General features: G+C 59.2%; 1 protein-coding gene across 6 annotated transcripts in view; it reads left to right on the top strand.

Annotated features, from left to right (window-relative positions):
* OPCML (opioid binding protein/cell adhesion molecule like) overlaps nucleotides 1–16,917 on the top strand; it is a 721,645-nt gene that overhangs the window by 691,918 nt on the left and 12,810 nt on the right. For 4 of the 6 annotated variants that reach the window (XM_067564083.1, XM_067564093.1, XM_067564101.1 and 1 more), the window contains 3 exons: nucleotides 1,607–1,727; nucleotides 2,625–2,776; nucleotides 3,547–4,109. In XM_067564083.1, coding sequence (XP_067420184.1) covers nucleotides 1,607–1,727; nucleotides 2,625–2,776; nucleotides 3,547–3,824 — 551 coding nt within the window. In that variant the 3' untranslated portion in view covers nucleotides 3,825–4,109. Of the gene's footprint in view, nucleotides 1–1,606; nucleotides 1,728–2,624; nucleotides 2,777–3,546; nucleotides 4,110–4,313; nucleotides 5,014–16,917 lie in introns of those variants that run through there. The other 2 variants (XM_067564118.1, XM_067564109.1) reach the window with 2 other exon arrangements.

Here is a 16,917-nt window from a genome sequence, read left to right as displayed (position 1 = left end):
GGATGGATGCAGATCCAAATTTTACATTTAAAGCCCTGTGAATATCTTGGGATCGTTTTTGTGAGTTTTTGCAAATTTTGCATCTGCACAGATGGGTGAAACTGGTCGGTCCGTTCTTTGAGCTTGCAAAGCCAGCATTGGTTTGGCTCAAGATTATGCTTTATATTGACCCTGTCCAGGTGCAAGGGAAAGCCAAGACTTTGCATACATTTTTCTGGTTTTGGCTCATCTCTCTAAACCAGTCTTTTTGTCCAGGTCCGATAGAGTTGCTGGCTTGTTTGTAAATTTCTCGGCACAACAGAATGGGTTTAAAAGATGCAAAGATATCTAGAAACCAGGGACCTTTCCCAATCAGATTAGACGAATTTTCAAGTAAAGCCAATCTGGGGTCTGAACTACATGGCAATGAGTCAGAGGAGCCATAAACAAAGGGCCGAGCCTAGTGCCTTCAAATGTCATATTTAGGGGACCCATCCCATCCGCATCCCAAAGTGGGATTATGGGTTTCATGGACAGCACCCTAAAATGGAGCTTCTCTTCTCATTCTGCAGGCTCCTAGTTTCCACCCTATGCATGTGGTCTCTCCCTTGCTATATGGGTGTCCCACAAACAGTCATGCAATCTGGGGGGATGAGGGGAGGGCCAAAGGTTCAGTGTGTGTGAGCTATCTGAATTGACACTAGACATTCACTATTCATTTCTGAATGACCTAGTGCTGACTTGGCTGCCCTGGGGCCTGAACTCCTCGCGTTGTCAGCCCCGTTGTCCTACCTGTGTGCCCCAGGGTGGATGCGGTGAGGGGGCGCGAGGAAACTTGGGTCTCCCTGGCCTGTTGGTTTCTTTACTGAGACCGCTCACAAGGGATCCAATGAGTGTCGATCATGGTGGTGGAGGTCACTCTGTGATCGTCTGCCCATCTTATTTCATGCTGGACGACAAACAGCCCTCTCGACTGTCCCATGTTGGCCAGATACTGGCCAGTTTTGCGGGGAGGAGTGACACACTGGAGCTGTCCCAGGCTCCTCTCTATCTATGTCCCCTTTGCTGGATGGGGCGTACTTGCTGCCAGCCACACCACCACAAGAGCTGTCTAAGCCGAGCCAGCTCTCGGTCCACCTCCTGTCAGGGCTCCTTTTGTCCCTGCTCAAACATGGCTTTTCCCTCTTGCTACCAGTCTTATTCCCCCCCCCACACACACACACACAATTAGAGGTGTTGTGTCCCCACCCCATGTGGGAAAGGAGAGGAGAACACAGGCCAAAGGGGAGGGAGGAGAGACAGTAAAAAGGAGATGGCTCAAGGGTGGGTTTGAGAAAGGCAGGAGAAGGTTGTGGGGGAAACTGAGCAGAGAAGGGGAAAGATGCTGAGCAAAGCAATGGCAGCAGATTGGGTGCCCTTTATATGAAGGGTAAGTGCCTAACTCTGCCTCTCATGGGGGTGGATCTGTGTGTCTCACGGCAATCCCAGGAGGGCACAACCTGGACACGACGACGCAGCTCCACATCCCCTCACCGCTCCCCAGGTCTATCTGAGCCCCTCACGGCTGCAGTATTGCATGGGGGGGGGGGCAGCCCTCCCTCCGGAATAACCTCCCTTTGCTCTGCAGATCCGCCGTACATCTCCAACGCCAAGAACACCGGCGCCTCAGTGGGCCAAAAGGGCATCCTGCGCTGCGAGGCCTCGGCCGTCCCTGTGGCAGAATTTCAGTGGTTTAAAGAAGAAACCAGGTACCTAAACAGGCTGCATTCTTGGCAAGGATGTGGAGCGCTGAATTCCCTGGGTCAGGGCAGCCATCTGTCAGCACAGCAAGGAGAGATAATTACACTTCCTTGTAATATATTTATATGGGGGTGGGGGGATCTTGCCACAGACGTCTCTGTAACTAAAGGATCCTGTGGGAGACGCATCGGGATCTGCGGTCAAAATAGCCAGGTCCCAAATCTCACAGCTGTGCTTAGCTAGTAAAGGAAGGGCTGTAGAAATAACCGGCTAACAGGAGAGCTTCTGCCCTGAGGCTATTTCAGAAGGGAGGGAACAGGGTGCTGCTGTGAACCTGGTGTGAGCTGCTGGAATCGTAATGACTGGATGTGGAAGTCAGACAGAGACTTGGGAACAGGATGTGTAATGTTTAGCATATGTGGACATACCCGGGCGAGCTCTGATCCAGCTAACACACTAAAAATAGCAATGTTGCTGCAGCTCAGTGTGTGGTAGGATGGTCTAGCTGCCCCAGATACAAGCTCCAGTGTAGACATACCATCAGTGTTGGGCAGCAGGAAATTTCTGGTTTTGGGGGGGGGTCCCTTTAGCTGGAAAAACCTTCTCAATAACCTGCCAGAAAATATCCTGGATCGGGGAACCTTCAGGAGGAGGGGGAGACTTTGGGGCAACGGTGTAGCTCCATTGAAATGAAGAGAGCCGCTCTGCTTTAGAGCAGGTGCGGGTCTAGTCCAGTATCCTGGTGACAGCCCGGGGGGAAATCCTGATCTGGGAATAGCGCGAAGACAGTGTGTGTGGCGCTGGGGGTGGTTGTGGGGCTTTTCCCACTTAACCTGGTGATAGCAGGCGGGACTTATTCAATCCTGTAATTGGGGGACTGGTCCTTCGTCTTTCTCACCCTGCAGATTAGCCAACGGGCTGGATGGAGTGAGAATCGAGAACAAAGGTCCAATGTCCACCCTGACCTTCTTCAATGTCTCAGAGAAGGATTATGGCAACTACACCTGCGTGGCCACTAACAAGCTGGGGAACACCAATGCTAGTATAATCCTGTACGGTAGGTATGAGGGAATGAACTTGTGCTTTGTGAGGATACGCTGCCACGCTCTGGCCCGGACTGACGGCGGGAGCTGGGTAACTACCGGGCCTCGCAAACGGTGGAATTCAGCTCCATGCTCAGTGCTAGTGTGAGGCCGTCAGCAACCTACTTTCAGGCTTTCAGTGACGTATGCCTGTGTTGGGTCCTCTGTGGGAGAGTGAATCTGAATCTCGCCTGCAGAGGGGCGTGTGGCAAAACAAGAGAAGGGATGTTAGCACAGCAGTGAACCCTCGCCCTTCCCCACCCCACCGCCTTCATGCACCCTTACAGCGAGAAGTACCTGCCCCTGCTTATTCACTAACACACACAGATGTATACCTCTAGCAGCCTAGTACTAAACAGAGGCATCTTCTCTTTCTGTGAGCTTGATATCACCTATCACCCCCTGCCCGCCCACCACAACGTCTCCAAAACATGAATGAATCCTCCCAGCACTTCCCTGAGGTAGGCAGGCACTGTTGTCTGCATTTTACAAATAGGTAAACTGAGGCACACAGCGAGTATGTGTGAGCCAGTCGGCGGCAGTAGCCGAGATGGGGTTAGTAAGCCTGTCTCCCAGTCCCAGTCTTGTTCCACTAGACTACACGGCCTTGGGAAAGCAATCTTGTTCCCTAGTCTAGAAAGGGAAGTAGATGCTTCCATAACTTTGTACTGATGTCCATCTTGGTTTTTCACTTTGCCATCTCACTTCCATTTTCATGTCCATGCCTCCAAAATGCCACCTCCAGTCCTCGCCAGCCGACCTGCTCAGCGTTTTCTCGAAGTGAAGCAGCAAGTGGACACCGCTCTGTCGGGGCCTCCCTTTAAAACCGTGGTTACATTCTGCAAAACCGAAGTCATGAAGGGCAGAGGGGTCCATGTTTACTGTCTCCCAGTCCCTCCTAGATCACTGGCTGTTGTTTTCATCTGGCATCTGAAAATCCAGCAGTATTCTCTGCCTATCCTTCATTATGATCCATGTATTGGGACTGACATGGCACTTGTGCTGATGCCTAAGGCAGACTAGGAAATAGCTTGATCTCCAAAAGACTCGCATAATTGGAGGCTTGTCTACACATGGAGTTATCACCCAGAGTAGAATCACGCCATGTGTACACACTCTTATTCTGAAATAAGAGTGCATTGTTCCTACTTACCTTAATTCATTTTGAAATTGGATTAAGCTAAACTGGAACAAGGCATGCTTTTGCCAAAATAAGAGTAACCACACATGGAGTGATTCAGGAAATAGCTATTGTATTTTAAATTCATACCCGATCTTAATAAAAATTGTCTTTCAAGTGTGAACAAACAGATGTGAGTCGGGATGTATGAGGAGAGAGAGACTGTCATTTTTTCTCACTTTCTGTTCTGTGTAACAGCAGCATGCACATTATTATCACTGTGTACTCACCTTTGATCATTCATTCATCAACTGTCTGAAAATATGAACTATATATTTTCTCCCCCTCCCCTTTCTGTTCTCTCTATGTCTGTGTCCATTGTCCTGTTTTAGAAATAAGTGAACCCACAGCACTGGCAGGTTGGTACAGCATGTTCCTTCCTTCATTTGCTTGCAACACCCAGACGCCTTTGCCTCGTAGGCTCGTTACAAATGATGACTGGCTGCTAGACCAGCCCAAACGGGCAAGCGTGCGTAGGTTTAAGGCCAGCGATCTGTTCTAAGGAAGGAAGGAACTGCCTGGGCACAGATTTTTCTTCTAAGAGCCAGTTTGTATAAATACACAATAGTCACAGCTGCCTTGCAGAAGTCAAAGTGTATTCCAGTTGAACAAACACACGCACTGCTCTGAAGTGCTGTTACGTTGGAGAATTTGTCTAATGACTTCTAGTTGTTTTGTATAAAGCAGGGCAAATTCAGTTATACAAATGTAACAGAGGACATGGCATTCATTCAGATAATCAAGGGTTTTGGACAAATGAGTATCAGTAAGTCCCAGGTGTCTGCAGAGTTCATAAGTTACAGTAAGGAGGGGCCGCAGAGTTTATTTGATGGGTTTATGCTTTGAGGACTCCACTGCACTGCACTGCACATGGTCAAATTCAGATCTATGAGGGGGTGCAAGCCTATTGATATCAATAGGGTTGCACTGCTTATGCCAGGTCAAATGCCTATTTGCTTAACTGAAAACCCTCAGGGCCCATACACATAGGTTATTAAATTCCAACGTTCCACCAACAGAAGAAAAGTTATCTTGGTTATTTATTCAATATTCCATCCCTTCAACCCAGGGCTGACAAAGCATGTGAAACTTTTCCCTGAGACCACAACAAATCCTTCAGCAAAAGCAAAGAAGACCAGACTGGATAGGTCTGCTACTTCTAATACCAAGCCGCATTAAGAAAAAATAAGCAGCACAACCCTAAGATAGATAGATAGATATTTCCCCTTCAGAACACCATTAAAGGGACAGTCATTTCGAGAGAATCCCAGATTGGTGTGTTAACAAAATCAACAGCAATGTTTACATTATGGAGTCATTGTGCCAGACACATTGTGCCGGACACACCCCCGACACGCCCCCGGCATGCCCCTGACACGCCCCCGACACGCCCAGCACGCTCTGACAAAGTGCCGGACACACCCCCGACACGCCCAGCACGCTCTGACAAAGTGCCGGACACACCCCCGACATGCCCCCGACGCCCCCGGCATGCCCCTGACACGCCCCCGGCACGCCCAGCACGCTCTGACAAAGTGCCGGACACACCCCCGACATGCCCCCGACGCCCCCGGCATGCCCCCGGCACGCCCAGCACGCTCTGACAAAGTGCCGGACACGCCCCCGGCATGCCCCCGACACGCCCCCGGCACGCCCAGCACGCTCTGACAAAGTGCCGGACACACCCCCACCACACCCCCACCACTCCCCCGGCATGCCCCCGCCACACCCCCAACACGCCCAGCACGCAACCGTCCTACTCTGCACCATCATGCCGCTCCCCCTTCTGGGCGTGCTTGTTAATACCTTGTCAGAGCGTGCTGGGCGTGTCGGGGGTGTGGCGGGGGCATGCCGGGGGAGTGGCGGGGGTGTGTCTGGAACTTTGCACGCTTTTACAAAGTTCCGGACACACCCCCGCCACTCCCCCGGCATGCCCCCAACACGCCCCCGCCACACCCCCGACACGCCCAGCACGCTTTTACAAAGTTCCGGACACACCCCCGACAAGCCCCCGCCACGCCCCCGTCACGCCCCCGACACGCCCAGCACCAACCGTCCTACTCTGCACCATCATGCCGCTCCCCCTTCTGGGCGTGCTTGTTAATACCTTGTCAGAGTGTGCTGGGCGTGGCGGGAGCGTGTCGGGGGTGTGGCGGGGGCATGCCGGGGGAGTGGCGGGGGTGTGTCTGGAACTTTGCACGCTTTTACAAAGTTCCAGACACACCCCCGCCACACCCCCGGCATGCCCCTGACACGCCCCCGCCACACCCCCGACACGCCCAGCAGGCTTTTGCAAAGTTCCGGACACACCCCCGACATGCCCCCGCCACGCCCCCGTCACGCCCCCGACACGCCCCCGACACGCAGCACCAACCGTCCTACTCTGCACCATCATGCCGCTCCCCCTTCTGGGCGTGCTTGTTAATACCTTGTCAGAGTGTGCTGGGCGTGGCGGGGGGGTGTCGGGGGTGGGGCGGGGGCATGCCGGGGGAGTGGCGGGGGTGTGTCTGGAACTTTGCACGCTTTTACAAAGTTCCGGACACACCCCCGCCACACCCCCGGCATGCCCCTGACACGCCCCCGCCACACCCCCGACACGCCCAGCAGGCTTTTGCAAAGTTCCGGACACACCCCCGACAAGCCCCCGACACGCCCCCGTCACGCCCCCGACACGCCCCCGACACGCCCAGCACCAACCGTCCTACTCTGCACCATCATGCCGCTCCCCCTTCTGGGCGTGCTTGTTAATACCTTGTCAGAGTGTGCTGGGCGTGGCGGGGGCGTGTCGGGGGAGTGGCGGGGGTGTGTCTGGCACTTTGCACGCTTTTACAAAGTTCCGGACACACCCCCGCCACACCCCCGGCATGCCCCCGACACGCCCCTGCCACGCCCCCGTCACGCCCAGCACCAACCGTCCTACTCTGCACCATCATGCCGCTCCCCTTCTGGGCGTGCTTGTTAATACCTTGTCAGAGTGTGCTGGCCGTGTGGCGGGGGTGTCGGGGGGTGGCGGGGGCGTGGCGGGGTGTGGCGGGGGCATGCCGGGGGAGTGGCGGGGGTGTGTCTGGAACTTTGCACGCTTTTACAAAGTTCCGGACACACCCCCGCCACCGCCACACCCCCGGCATGCCCCTGACACGCCCCCGCCACACCCCCGACACGCCCAGCAGGCTTTTGCAAAGTTCCGGACACACCCCCGACATGCCCCCGCCACGCCCCCATCACGCCCCCGACACGCCCCCGACACGCCCAGCACCAACCGTCCTACTCTGCACCATCATGCCGCTCCCCCTTCTGGGCGTGCTTGTTAATACCTTGTCAGAGTGTGCTGGGCGTGTCGGGGGTGTCGGGGGTGTGGCGTGGCGGGGGTGTGGCGGGGGCATGCCGGGGGAGTGGCGGGGGTGTGTCTGGAACTTTGCACGCTTTTACAAAGTTCCGGACACACCCCCGCCACACCCCCCGCCACTCCCCACACCCCCGGCATGCCCCCGACACGCCCCCGCCACGCCCCCGTCACGCCCAGCACCAACCGTCCTACTCTGCACCATCAGGCCGCTCCCCCTCCTGGGCGTGCTTGTTAGTACCTTGTCAGAGTGTGCTGGGCGTGGCGGGGGTGTGGGGGTGGCGGGGGTGTGTGTGGAACTTTGCACGCGTTCCGGACACACCCCCGCCACACCCCCGCCACTGTGGCACGCCCCCGCCACGCCCCCGTCACGCCCAGCACCAACCGTCCTACTCTGCACCATCAGGCCGCTCCCCCTCCTGGGCGTGCTTGTTAGGTGTGTCTGGAACTGTCGGGGGTGCACGCTTTTTTACAAAGTTCCGGACACACCCCCGCCACTCCCCCGGCATGCCCCCGACATGCCCCCGCCACACCCCCGACACGCCCAGCACGCTTTTACAAAGTTCCGGACACACCCCCGCCACACCCCCGACACTCCCCCGGCATGCCCCTGACACGCCCCTGCCACACCCCCGACACGCCCAGCACGCTTTTGCAAAGTTCCGGACACGCCCCCGCCACGCCCCCATCACGCCCAGCACCAACCGTCCTACTCTGCACCATCATGCCGCTCCCCTTCTGGGCGTGCTTGTTAATACCTTGTCAGAGTGTGCTGGGTGTGGCGGGGGCGTGTCGGGGGTGTGGCGGGGCGTGTCGGGGGTGTGGCGGGGGCATGCCGGGGGTGGCGGGGGTGTGTCTGGAACTTTGCACGCTTTTACAAAGTTCCGGACACACCCCCGCCACACCCCCGCCACTCCCCCGGCATGCCCCCGACACGCCCCCGCCCCGCCCCCGTCACGCCCAGCACCAACCGTCCTACTCTGCACCATCAGGCCGCTCCCCCTTCTGGGCGTGCTTGTTAATACCTTGTCAGAGTGTGCTGGGTGTGGCGGGGGCGTGTCGGGGGTGTGGCGGGGGTGTGGCGGGGGCATGCCGGGGGAGTGGCGGGGGTGTGTCTGGAACTTTGCACGCTTTTACAAAGTTCCGGACACACCCCCGCCACACCCCCGGCATGCCCCTGACACGCCCCCGCCACACCCCCGACACGCCCAGCAGGCTTTTGCAAAGTTCCGGACACACCCCCGACATGCCCCCGCCACGCCCCCGACACGCCCCCGACACGCCCAGCACCAACCGTCCTACTCTGCACCATCATGCCGCTCCCCCTTCTGGGCGTGCTTGTTAATACCTTGTCAGAGTGTGCTGGCCGTGTCGGGGGAGTGGCGGGGGTGTGTCTGGAACTTTGCACGCTTTTACAAAGTTCCGGACACACCCCCGCCACACCCCCGCCACACCCCCGGCATGCCCCCGACACGCCCCCCCCGCCACACCCCCGACACGCCCAGCAGGCTTTTAATACCTTGTCAGAGTGCAAAGTTCCGGACACACCCCCCCGACATGCCCCCCACCACGCCCCCGACACGCCCCCCACGACACGCCCAGCACCAACCGTCCTACTCTGCACCATCATGCCGCTCCCCCTTCTGGGCGTGCTTGTTAATACCTTGTCAGAGTGTGCTGGCCGTGTCGGGGGTGTGGCGGGGGCGTGTCGGGGGTGTGGCGGGCCGGGGGAGTGGCGGGGGCATGTGGCGGGGGTGTGTCTGGAACTTTGCACGCTTTTACAAAGTTCCGGACACACCCCCGCCACACCCCCGCCACTCCCCCGGCATGCCCCCGACACGCCCCCGCCACGCCCCCGTCACGCCCAGCACCAACCGTCCTACTCTGCACCATCAGGCCGCTCCCCCTTCTGGGCGTGCTTGTTAATACCTTGTCAGAGTGTGCTGGGCGTGTGGCGGGGGCGTGTCGGGGGTGTGGCGGGGGCATGGCTGGGCGCATGCCGGGGGAGTGGCGGGGGTGTGTCTGGAACTTTGCACGCTTTTACAAAGTTCCGGACACACCCCCGCCACACCCCCGGCATGCCCCAGACCCGCCCCCCCCACACCCCCCACACGCCCCCCCGGCGTTTGCAAAGTTCCGGACACACCCCCGACAAGCCCCCGCCACGCACCCCGACACGCCCCCGACACGCCCAGCACCAACCGTCCTACTCTGCACCATCATGCCGCTCCCCCTTCTGGGCGTGCTTGTTAATACCTTGTCAGAGTGTGCTGGGCGTGTCGGGGGTGTGGCGGGGCGTGGCGGGGGTGTCGGGGGGCATGCCGGGGGTGGCGGGGGTGTGTCTGGACTTTGCACGCTTTTACAAAGTTCCGGACACACCCCCGCCACTCCCCCGGCATGCCCCCGCCACACCCCCGGCATGCCCCCGACACGCCCCCGCCACGCCCCCGGCACGCCCAGCACCAACCGTCCTACTCTGCACCATCATGCCGCTCCCCCTTCTGGGCGTGCTTGTTAATACCTTGTCAGAGTGTGCTGGGCGTGTCGGGGGTGTGGCGGGGGCGTGTCGGGGGTGTGGCGGGGGCATGCCGGGGGTGGCGGGGGTGTGTCTGGAACTTTGCACGCTTTTACAAAGTTCCGGACACACCCCCGCCACACCCCCGCCACTCCCCCGGCATGCCCCCGACACGCCCCCGCCACGCCCCCGTCACGCCCAGCACCAACCGTCCTACTCTGCTACATCAGGCCGCTCCCCCTTCTGGGCGTGCTTGTTAATACCTTGTCGGAGTGTGCTGGGCGTGTCGGGGGTGTGGCGGGGGCGTGTCGGGGGTGTGGCGGGGGCATGCCGGGGAGTGGCGGGGGTGTGTCTGGAACTTTGCACGCTTTTACAAAGTTCCGGACACACCCCCGCCACACCCCCGCCACTCCCCCGGCATGCCCCCGACACGCCCCCGCCACGCCCCCGTCACGCCCAGCACCAACCGTCCTACTCTGCACCATCAGGCCGCTCCCCCTTCTGGGCGTGCTTGTTAATACCTTGTCAGAGTGTGCTGGGTGTGTCGGGGGTGTGGCGGGGGCGTGGCGGGGGTGTGGCGGGGGCATGCCGGGGGAGTGGCGGGGGTGTGTCTGGAACTTTGCACGCTTTTACAAAGTTCCGGACACACCCCCGCCACACCCCCGGCATGCCCCTGACACGCCCCCGCCACACCCCCGACACGCCCAGCAGGCTTTTGCAAAGTTCCGGACACACCCCCGACATGCCCCCGCCACGCCCCCGACACGCCCCCGACACGCCCCCGACACGCCCAGCACCAACCGTCCTACTCTGCACCATCATGCCGCTCCCCCTTCTGGGCGTGCTTGTTAGTACCTTGTCAGAGTGTGCTGGGCGTGGCGGGGGCATGCCGGGGGAGTGTCGGGGGGTGTGTCTGGAACTTTGCACGCTTTTACAAAGTTCCGGACACACCCCCGCCACACCCCCGCCACTCCCCCGGCATGCCCCCGACACGCCCCCGCCACGCCCCCGTCACGCCCAGCACCAACCGTCCTACTCTGCACCATCAGGCCGCTCCCCTCCTGGGCGTGCTTGTTAGTACCTTGTCAGAGTGTGCTGGGCGTGTCGGGGGCGGGGGGTGTCTGGAACTTTGCACGCTTTTACAAAGTTCCGGACACACCCCCGCCACTCCCCCGGCATGCCCCCGACATGCCCCCGCCACACCCCCGACACGCCCAGCACGCTTTTACAAAGTTCCGGACACACCCCCGCCACACCCCCGACACCCCCCGGCATGCCCCTGCCACGCCCCTGCCACACCCCCGACACGCCCAGCACCACACCCCCCGTCCTCACGCCCAGCACCAACCGTCTGCACCATCATGCCGCTCCCCTTCTGGGCGTGCTTGTTAATACCTTGTCAGAGTGTGCTGGGCGTGTCGGGGGTGTCGGGGGTGTGGCGGGGGCGTGTCGGGGGTGTGGCGGGGGCATGCCGGGGGAGTGGCGGGGGTGTGTCTGGAACTTTGCACGCTTTTACAAAGTTCCGGACACACCCCCGCCACACCCCCGCCACTCCCCCGGCATGCCCCCGACACGCCCCCGCCACGCCCCCGTCACGCCCAGCACCAACCGTCCTACTCTGCACCATCAGGCCGCTCCCCCTTCTGGGCGTGCTTGTTAATACCTTGTCAGAGTGTGCTGGGCGTGTCGGGGGCGTGTGGGGGGGGGGCGTGGCGGGGGCATGCGGGGGAGTGGCGGGGGGGGGTGTCTGGAACTTTGCACGCTTTTACAAAGTTCCGGACACACCCCCGCCACACCCCCGCCACACCCCCGACACGCCCAGCAGGCTTTTGCAAAGTTCCGGACACACCCCCGACACGCCCCCGCCACGCCCCCGACACGCCCCCGACACGCCCAGCACCAACCGTCCTACTCTGCACCATCAGGCCGCTCCCCCTTCTGGGCGTGCTTGTTAATACCTTGTCGGAGTGTGCTGGGCGTGTCGGGGGTGTGGCGGGGGTGTGGCGGGGGCATGCCGGGGGAGTGGCGGGGGTGTGTCTGGAACTTTGCACGCTTTTACAAAGTTCCGGACACACCCCCGCCACTCCCCCGGCATGCCCCCGCCACACCCCCGGCATGCCCCCGACACGCCCCCGCCACGCCCCCGTCACGCCCAGCACCAACCGTCCTACTCTGCACCATCATGCCGCTCCCCCTTCTGGGCGTGCTTGTTAATACCTTGTCAGAGTGTGCTGGGCGTGTCGGGGGTGTGGCGGGGCGTGGCGGGGGTGTGGCGGGGGCATGCGGGGGGTGGCGGGGGTGTGTCTGGAACTTTGCACACTTTTACAAAGTTCCGGACACACCCCCGCCACTCCCCCGGCATGCCCCCGCCACACCCCCGGCATGCCCCCGCCACGCCCCCGCCACGCCCCCGTCACGCCCAGCACCAACCGTCCTACTCTGCACCATCATGCCGCTCCCCCTTCTGGGCGTGCTTGTTAATACCTTGTCAGAGTGTGCTGGCGTGTCGGGGGTGTGGCGGGGGCGTGTCGGGGTGTGGCGGGGGCATGCCGGGGGTGGCGGGGGCATGCCGGGGGCGGGGGTGTGTCTGGAACTTTGCACGCTTTTACAAAGTTCCGGACACACCCCCGCCACTCCCCCGGCATGCCCCCGCCACACCCCCGGCATGCCCCCGACACGCCCCCGCCACGCCCCCGTCACGCCCAGCACCAACCGTCCTACTCTGCACCATCAGGCCGCTCCCCCTTCTGGGCGTGCTTGTTAATACCTTGTCAGAGTGTGCTGGGCGTGTCGGGGGCGTGTCGGGGGTGTGTGGCGGGGGCATGCTGGGCGCATGCCGGGGGAGTGGCGGGGGTGTGTCTGGAACTTTGCACGCTTTTACAAAGTTCCGGACACACCCCCGCCACACCCCCGCCACTCCCCCGGCATGCCCCCGACACGCCCCCGCCACGCCCCCGTCACGCCCAGCACCAACCGTCCTACTCTGCACCATCAGGCCGCTCCCCCTTCTGGGCGTGCTTGTTAATACCTTGTCGGAGTGTGCTGGGCGTGTCGGGGGTGTGGCGGGGGCGTGTCGGGGGTGTGGCGGGGGCATGCCGGGGGCATGCCGGGGGGAGTGGCGGGGGTGTGTCTGGAACTTTGCACGCTTTTACAAAGTTCCGGACACACCCCCGCCACTCCCCCGGCATGCCCCCGCCACACCCCCGGCATGCCCCCGACACGCCCCCCGCCACGCCCCCGTCACGCCCAGCACCAACCGTCCTACTCTGCACCATCAGGCCGCCCCCCCCCCTTCTGGGCGTGCTTATTAATACCTTGTCAGAGTGTGCTGGGCGTGGCGGGGGTGTGGCGGGGGCGTGGCGGGGGTGTGGCGGGGGCATGCCGGGGGCATTCCGGGGGAGTGGCGGGGGGTGTGTCTGGAACTTTGCACGCTTTTACAAAGTTCCGGACACACCCCCGCCACTCCCCCGGCATGCCCCGGCACGCCCCCGCCACACCCCCGTCACCAACCGTCCTACTCTGCACCATCATGCCGCTCCCCCTTCTGGGCGTGCTTGTTAATACCTTGTCAGAGTGTGCTGGGCGTGTCGGGGGTGGGCGGGGGCATGGCGGGGGGGTGTGTCCGGAAATTTGCAAAAGCGTGCTGGGCGTGTCGGGGGGTGTGGCGGGGGCGTGTCACGGGTGTGGCGGGGGCATGCCGGGGGGAGTGGCGGGGTTGTGTCCGGAACTTTGTAAAAGCATGCAAAGTTCCGGACACACCCCCGCTACACCCCCAGCATGCTCCCGACGCCCCCCCCCCCCCCCCCCGGCCACGCCCAGCACGCAACCATCCTACTGTGCACCATCATGCCTCTCCCCCTTCTGGGCGTGCTTGTTAATACTTTGTCAGAGCGTGCTGTGCGTGCCAGGGGCGTGTCAGGGGCACAGCGGGGGTGTCCGGCACTTTGTCAGAGCGTGCTGGGCATCGGGGGCAGCTGGGGGTGTGTCCGGCACTTTGTCACAGCCAGCCTGGCTGGGGGGGGGGGATCAGGGGTGTGGTGTGTTAAGGCGTTCCTCCAACCATGTGGAGCGTGGTGGGGGTGTTTGTCAGAACCGGCGTGGTGGGGGCGTGGCAGAGGTGGGTGTCAGAGCATGCGTGGCGGAGGGGCGGCTGTGAGTTCCCAGGAGCGCGTGGGGCATGGCAGAGCATGCGTGCCCTGGTTTGGCGGGGGGGGGGGGGGGGGGGGGGGGGGCGGTCTGAGACGTCATCAGCGCCTGTGGGTCGTGTCGAAGGCACATCTGTGCGTTCCCAGGAGCGCATGGGGCATGGCGAAGGTGTTCCCTGGAGCGTGTGGGGCATCTCGGCGTTCCTCGGAGCATGTCCAGGACGTCCCCTCCAGCACACGGTAGTGTGACAAAGGCGTGGCCAGGAAGTGCATGGGGGTTTGGAAGGCACTAGCTCCTCCATAAAGCCACGGCCTGTTCTTCAGGGTGGTGCTTGGGGGGCTCATTGGTGGCCTCTGTCAGAGTCTTGCAACTAGTAACCTGTGCCAACTGGAGATGCTCCGATTTAGCGCTGCTTTCAGCACCGATGGGCGTAGTCTGGGCTCAGCCTGCTGTAGAAAGCTGATGAGGTGAAGCAGCAGGATGGGCCGGAAGTGGGGCTTTCAGAGGCGAGAAGGCAGGAGGGGCAATCTTACCCTTTGAGATCTTAGTTTGGCACACGATCACTTTGAGAAAGCAACCTTTTGTCAGAGATGCATAGAGACAGCGGCTGGCCCGCCCCTCCGGCCAGGCCTGGACAAACTGAAGCACTCTCTAACTGTAGCGTTAGGTCGTCAGCCAACTTCTCTTCCCTACTGCAGCGCTTGCTATCTGGAACCCTACTTTCCCTCCTCTCTGCTAGCAGGGGCCAAGCAGGATCTGCTTGCTTCACACGTTAGGTTTGGTAACGGGGGCATTGCACGCTGGGTGAAGCAGACACTCAATGAAGTGCTGTTGTGGAAAGAACCAGGCATTAGGCTGATTTTCTTTTAGTGAGGGCAGGGGGGGCATAATTCTCCTCCCAAAGGGGAGAGCCATCCCCTAGCATCCACCCTCTGCTGAGGGTTTACAGCACCCACACTCAGGTTAAAAGGGTGGTGGAACAGTATTGCAGGGCATGCTCCCTATGGCAGACCTACTCAAATGGGCAATGGGCAGCCAGGTGGGGGGAACAGTGAAGGGGAGCATGGCGGCAGGAGGGCAGACATGCAATAGATGCTGAAGCAGAGCCATCTGGAGGGGGAAGACAGGGACTGTGAGTAAGACTCAGCCAGGAGACTTCCGCCCTGGGCCGGGAGAACACCTGGACTCTGGGAGTGAGCTGGGAAGCTCTCCCTGCACTCAGCTGGGGCCCTGAATTAGTGAGTTTGCATTGGTGAAAATGGCGACACATGATCAATAGTGACCTGGATTTACACACACACCTCGAAAGCCAGGACGCTACAAAGCTACATTTTAAAAAGAAAATAAACAATCGCATTTTCAGAAAAAGTCAAGTCTGGAAAGTTGGGAATAAAGGAGTGAGATAGACAGGAACAATAGAGGTGGTTACTGAGCCGCAGCTAATCAGATTTCAGAAGCCAAGATAAAGGAGCAGGGGAGAACATGAGATTGGGTAAAAATAAACAAGATGCAGCAGAATGAAGACGGCTCCAAACTGTGAGTAAGATCAAGTGGAACAGGCAGTAGTATTAATCTGTAATCTGAAAAGCAGCAAGTGCAGCTAGAAGCCGCAGCGGGAGAGTAAAAAAATAAAACAGAACCCCCATCCCTTAACCCAAAAGGAATATCCCTGCTCCCCCCAAGAAAAGAATAATAAATCAGTGTATGACCCATCTTACTGCATAAACTGGAGTAAGAAACACTGCCAAGGGCAGAGTATTCTTGACCAGAGGGGAAGGAAAAAGCCAGAAATCCCATGAGACCCAGGATAGTGGAAGCTGCTGCTATCACTGCTCCAAGGGAAAAAAAATCAGGTTGAAATATCAATTCTAACCAGTTCACACCATGTTCTCCACTCCAGTTCAGCTCTTTGTGGAAGGAAAGTAAATTACTTGAATAAAACCCAATAGCTTGAGTTTTCTCTCCACATAAAGAAAAGTTGTCATGTACTGGGTGGTTTGTTTGTTTTCTGTGTCTTGTGTTGTGTTTGTACCTTTCAAATCCCCTGGGATTAAGGGAGATGAGACAAAGGCACAGCATAGCACTAATTACATTCAGTGCCTGGGGGGAGGAAACAGGCTGATTTTTTTTCTTTACAATTTAAAAGCCGAAGAAAAAAGTTCTGGAATTGCCTCCCAAGGGGAGCGGTGGGGGGCAAAAATCCTAGCTGGCTTCAAAAGTGAGCTTGATACATTTATGTATGATGGGACAGTCTAGTTTGGCAATTGACTGATCTTTGACTACTGGTGGTAGATATGCCAATGATCTGTGATGGGACGGGTTCTGAGTTATTACAGAGAATTCTTTCTTGGGTGTCTGGCTGGTGAGTCTTGCCCACATGCCCAGGGGTTAACTCATCGCCAGTCAGGAAGGAATTTTCCTCCAGAGCAGATTGGCAAAGGCTGTGGGGGTTTGTCACCTTCCTCTGTAGCATTGGGCACGGCTCACTTGCTAGTGGATTCTCTGTACCTTAAAGTCTTTAAACCAGGATTTGAGGATTTCAATAACTCAGTCATAGGTCAGGGTCTATTACAGGAGTGGGTGGTTGAGGTTCTGTGGCCTGCGTTGTGCAGGAGGTCAGACTAGATGATCATATTGGTCCCTTCTGACCTTAGAGTCTATGAGTCTGTAAGACAAATCTGGTGAGCTGTGCCCCAGGCATGGTAGGAACTACACACATGTATCATGCTCTGGGAATGTTACTGACATCGCCTTTTTGCAGTTGGTTCTAGCTGCAGGTTTTGAGTAATATTAATAGGGCCAAAAGGAAGTACCTTCATTACAATCCACTTCAAATTTCAGGGGGGACACAAGAGGGTTAAGGATGATACAATAATATCTTTATTCATCCCTTACAGCTGTAACTAGCTAGATATTGACGTGAATCATTACA

Source organism: Emydura macquarii, unplaced genomic scaffold, assembly GCF_026122565.2.
Source record: "Emydura macquarii macquarii isolate MOO-44397 ecotype Brisbane River unplaced genomic scaffold, CSIRO-AGI_Emac_v2 contig_312, whole genome shotgun sequence".
Classification (NCBI taxonomy): Eukaryota; Metazoa; Chordata; order Testudines; family Chelidae; genus Emydura; species Emydura macquarii.
Note: the sequence above shows the minus strand (reverse complement) of the source record. Positions and strands in the feature narration are given on the sequence as shown.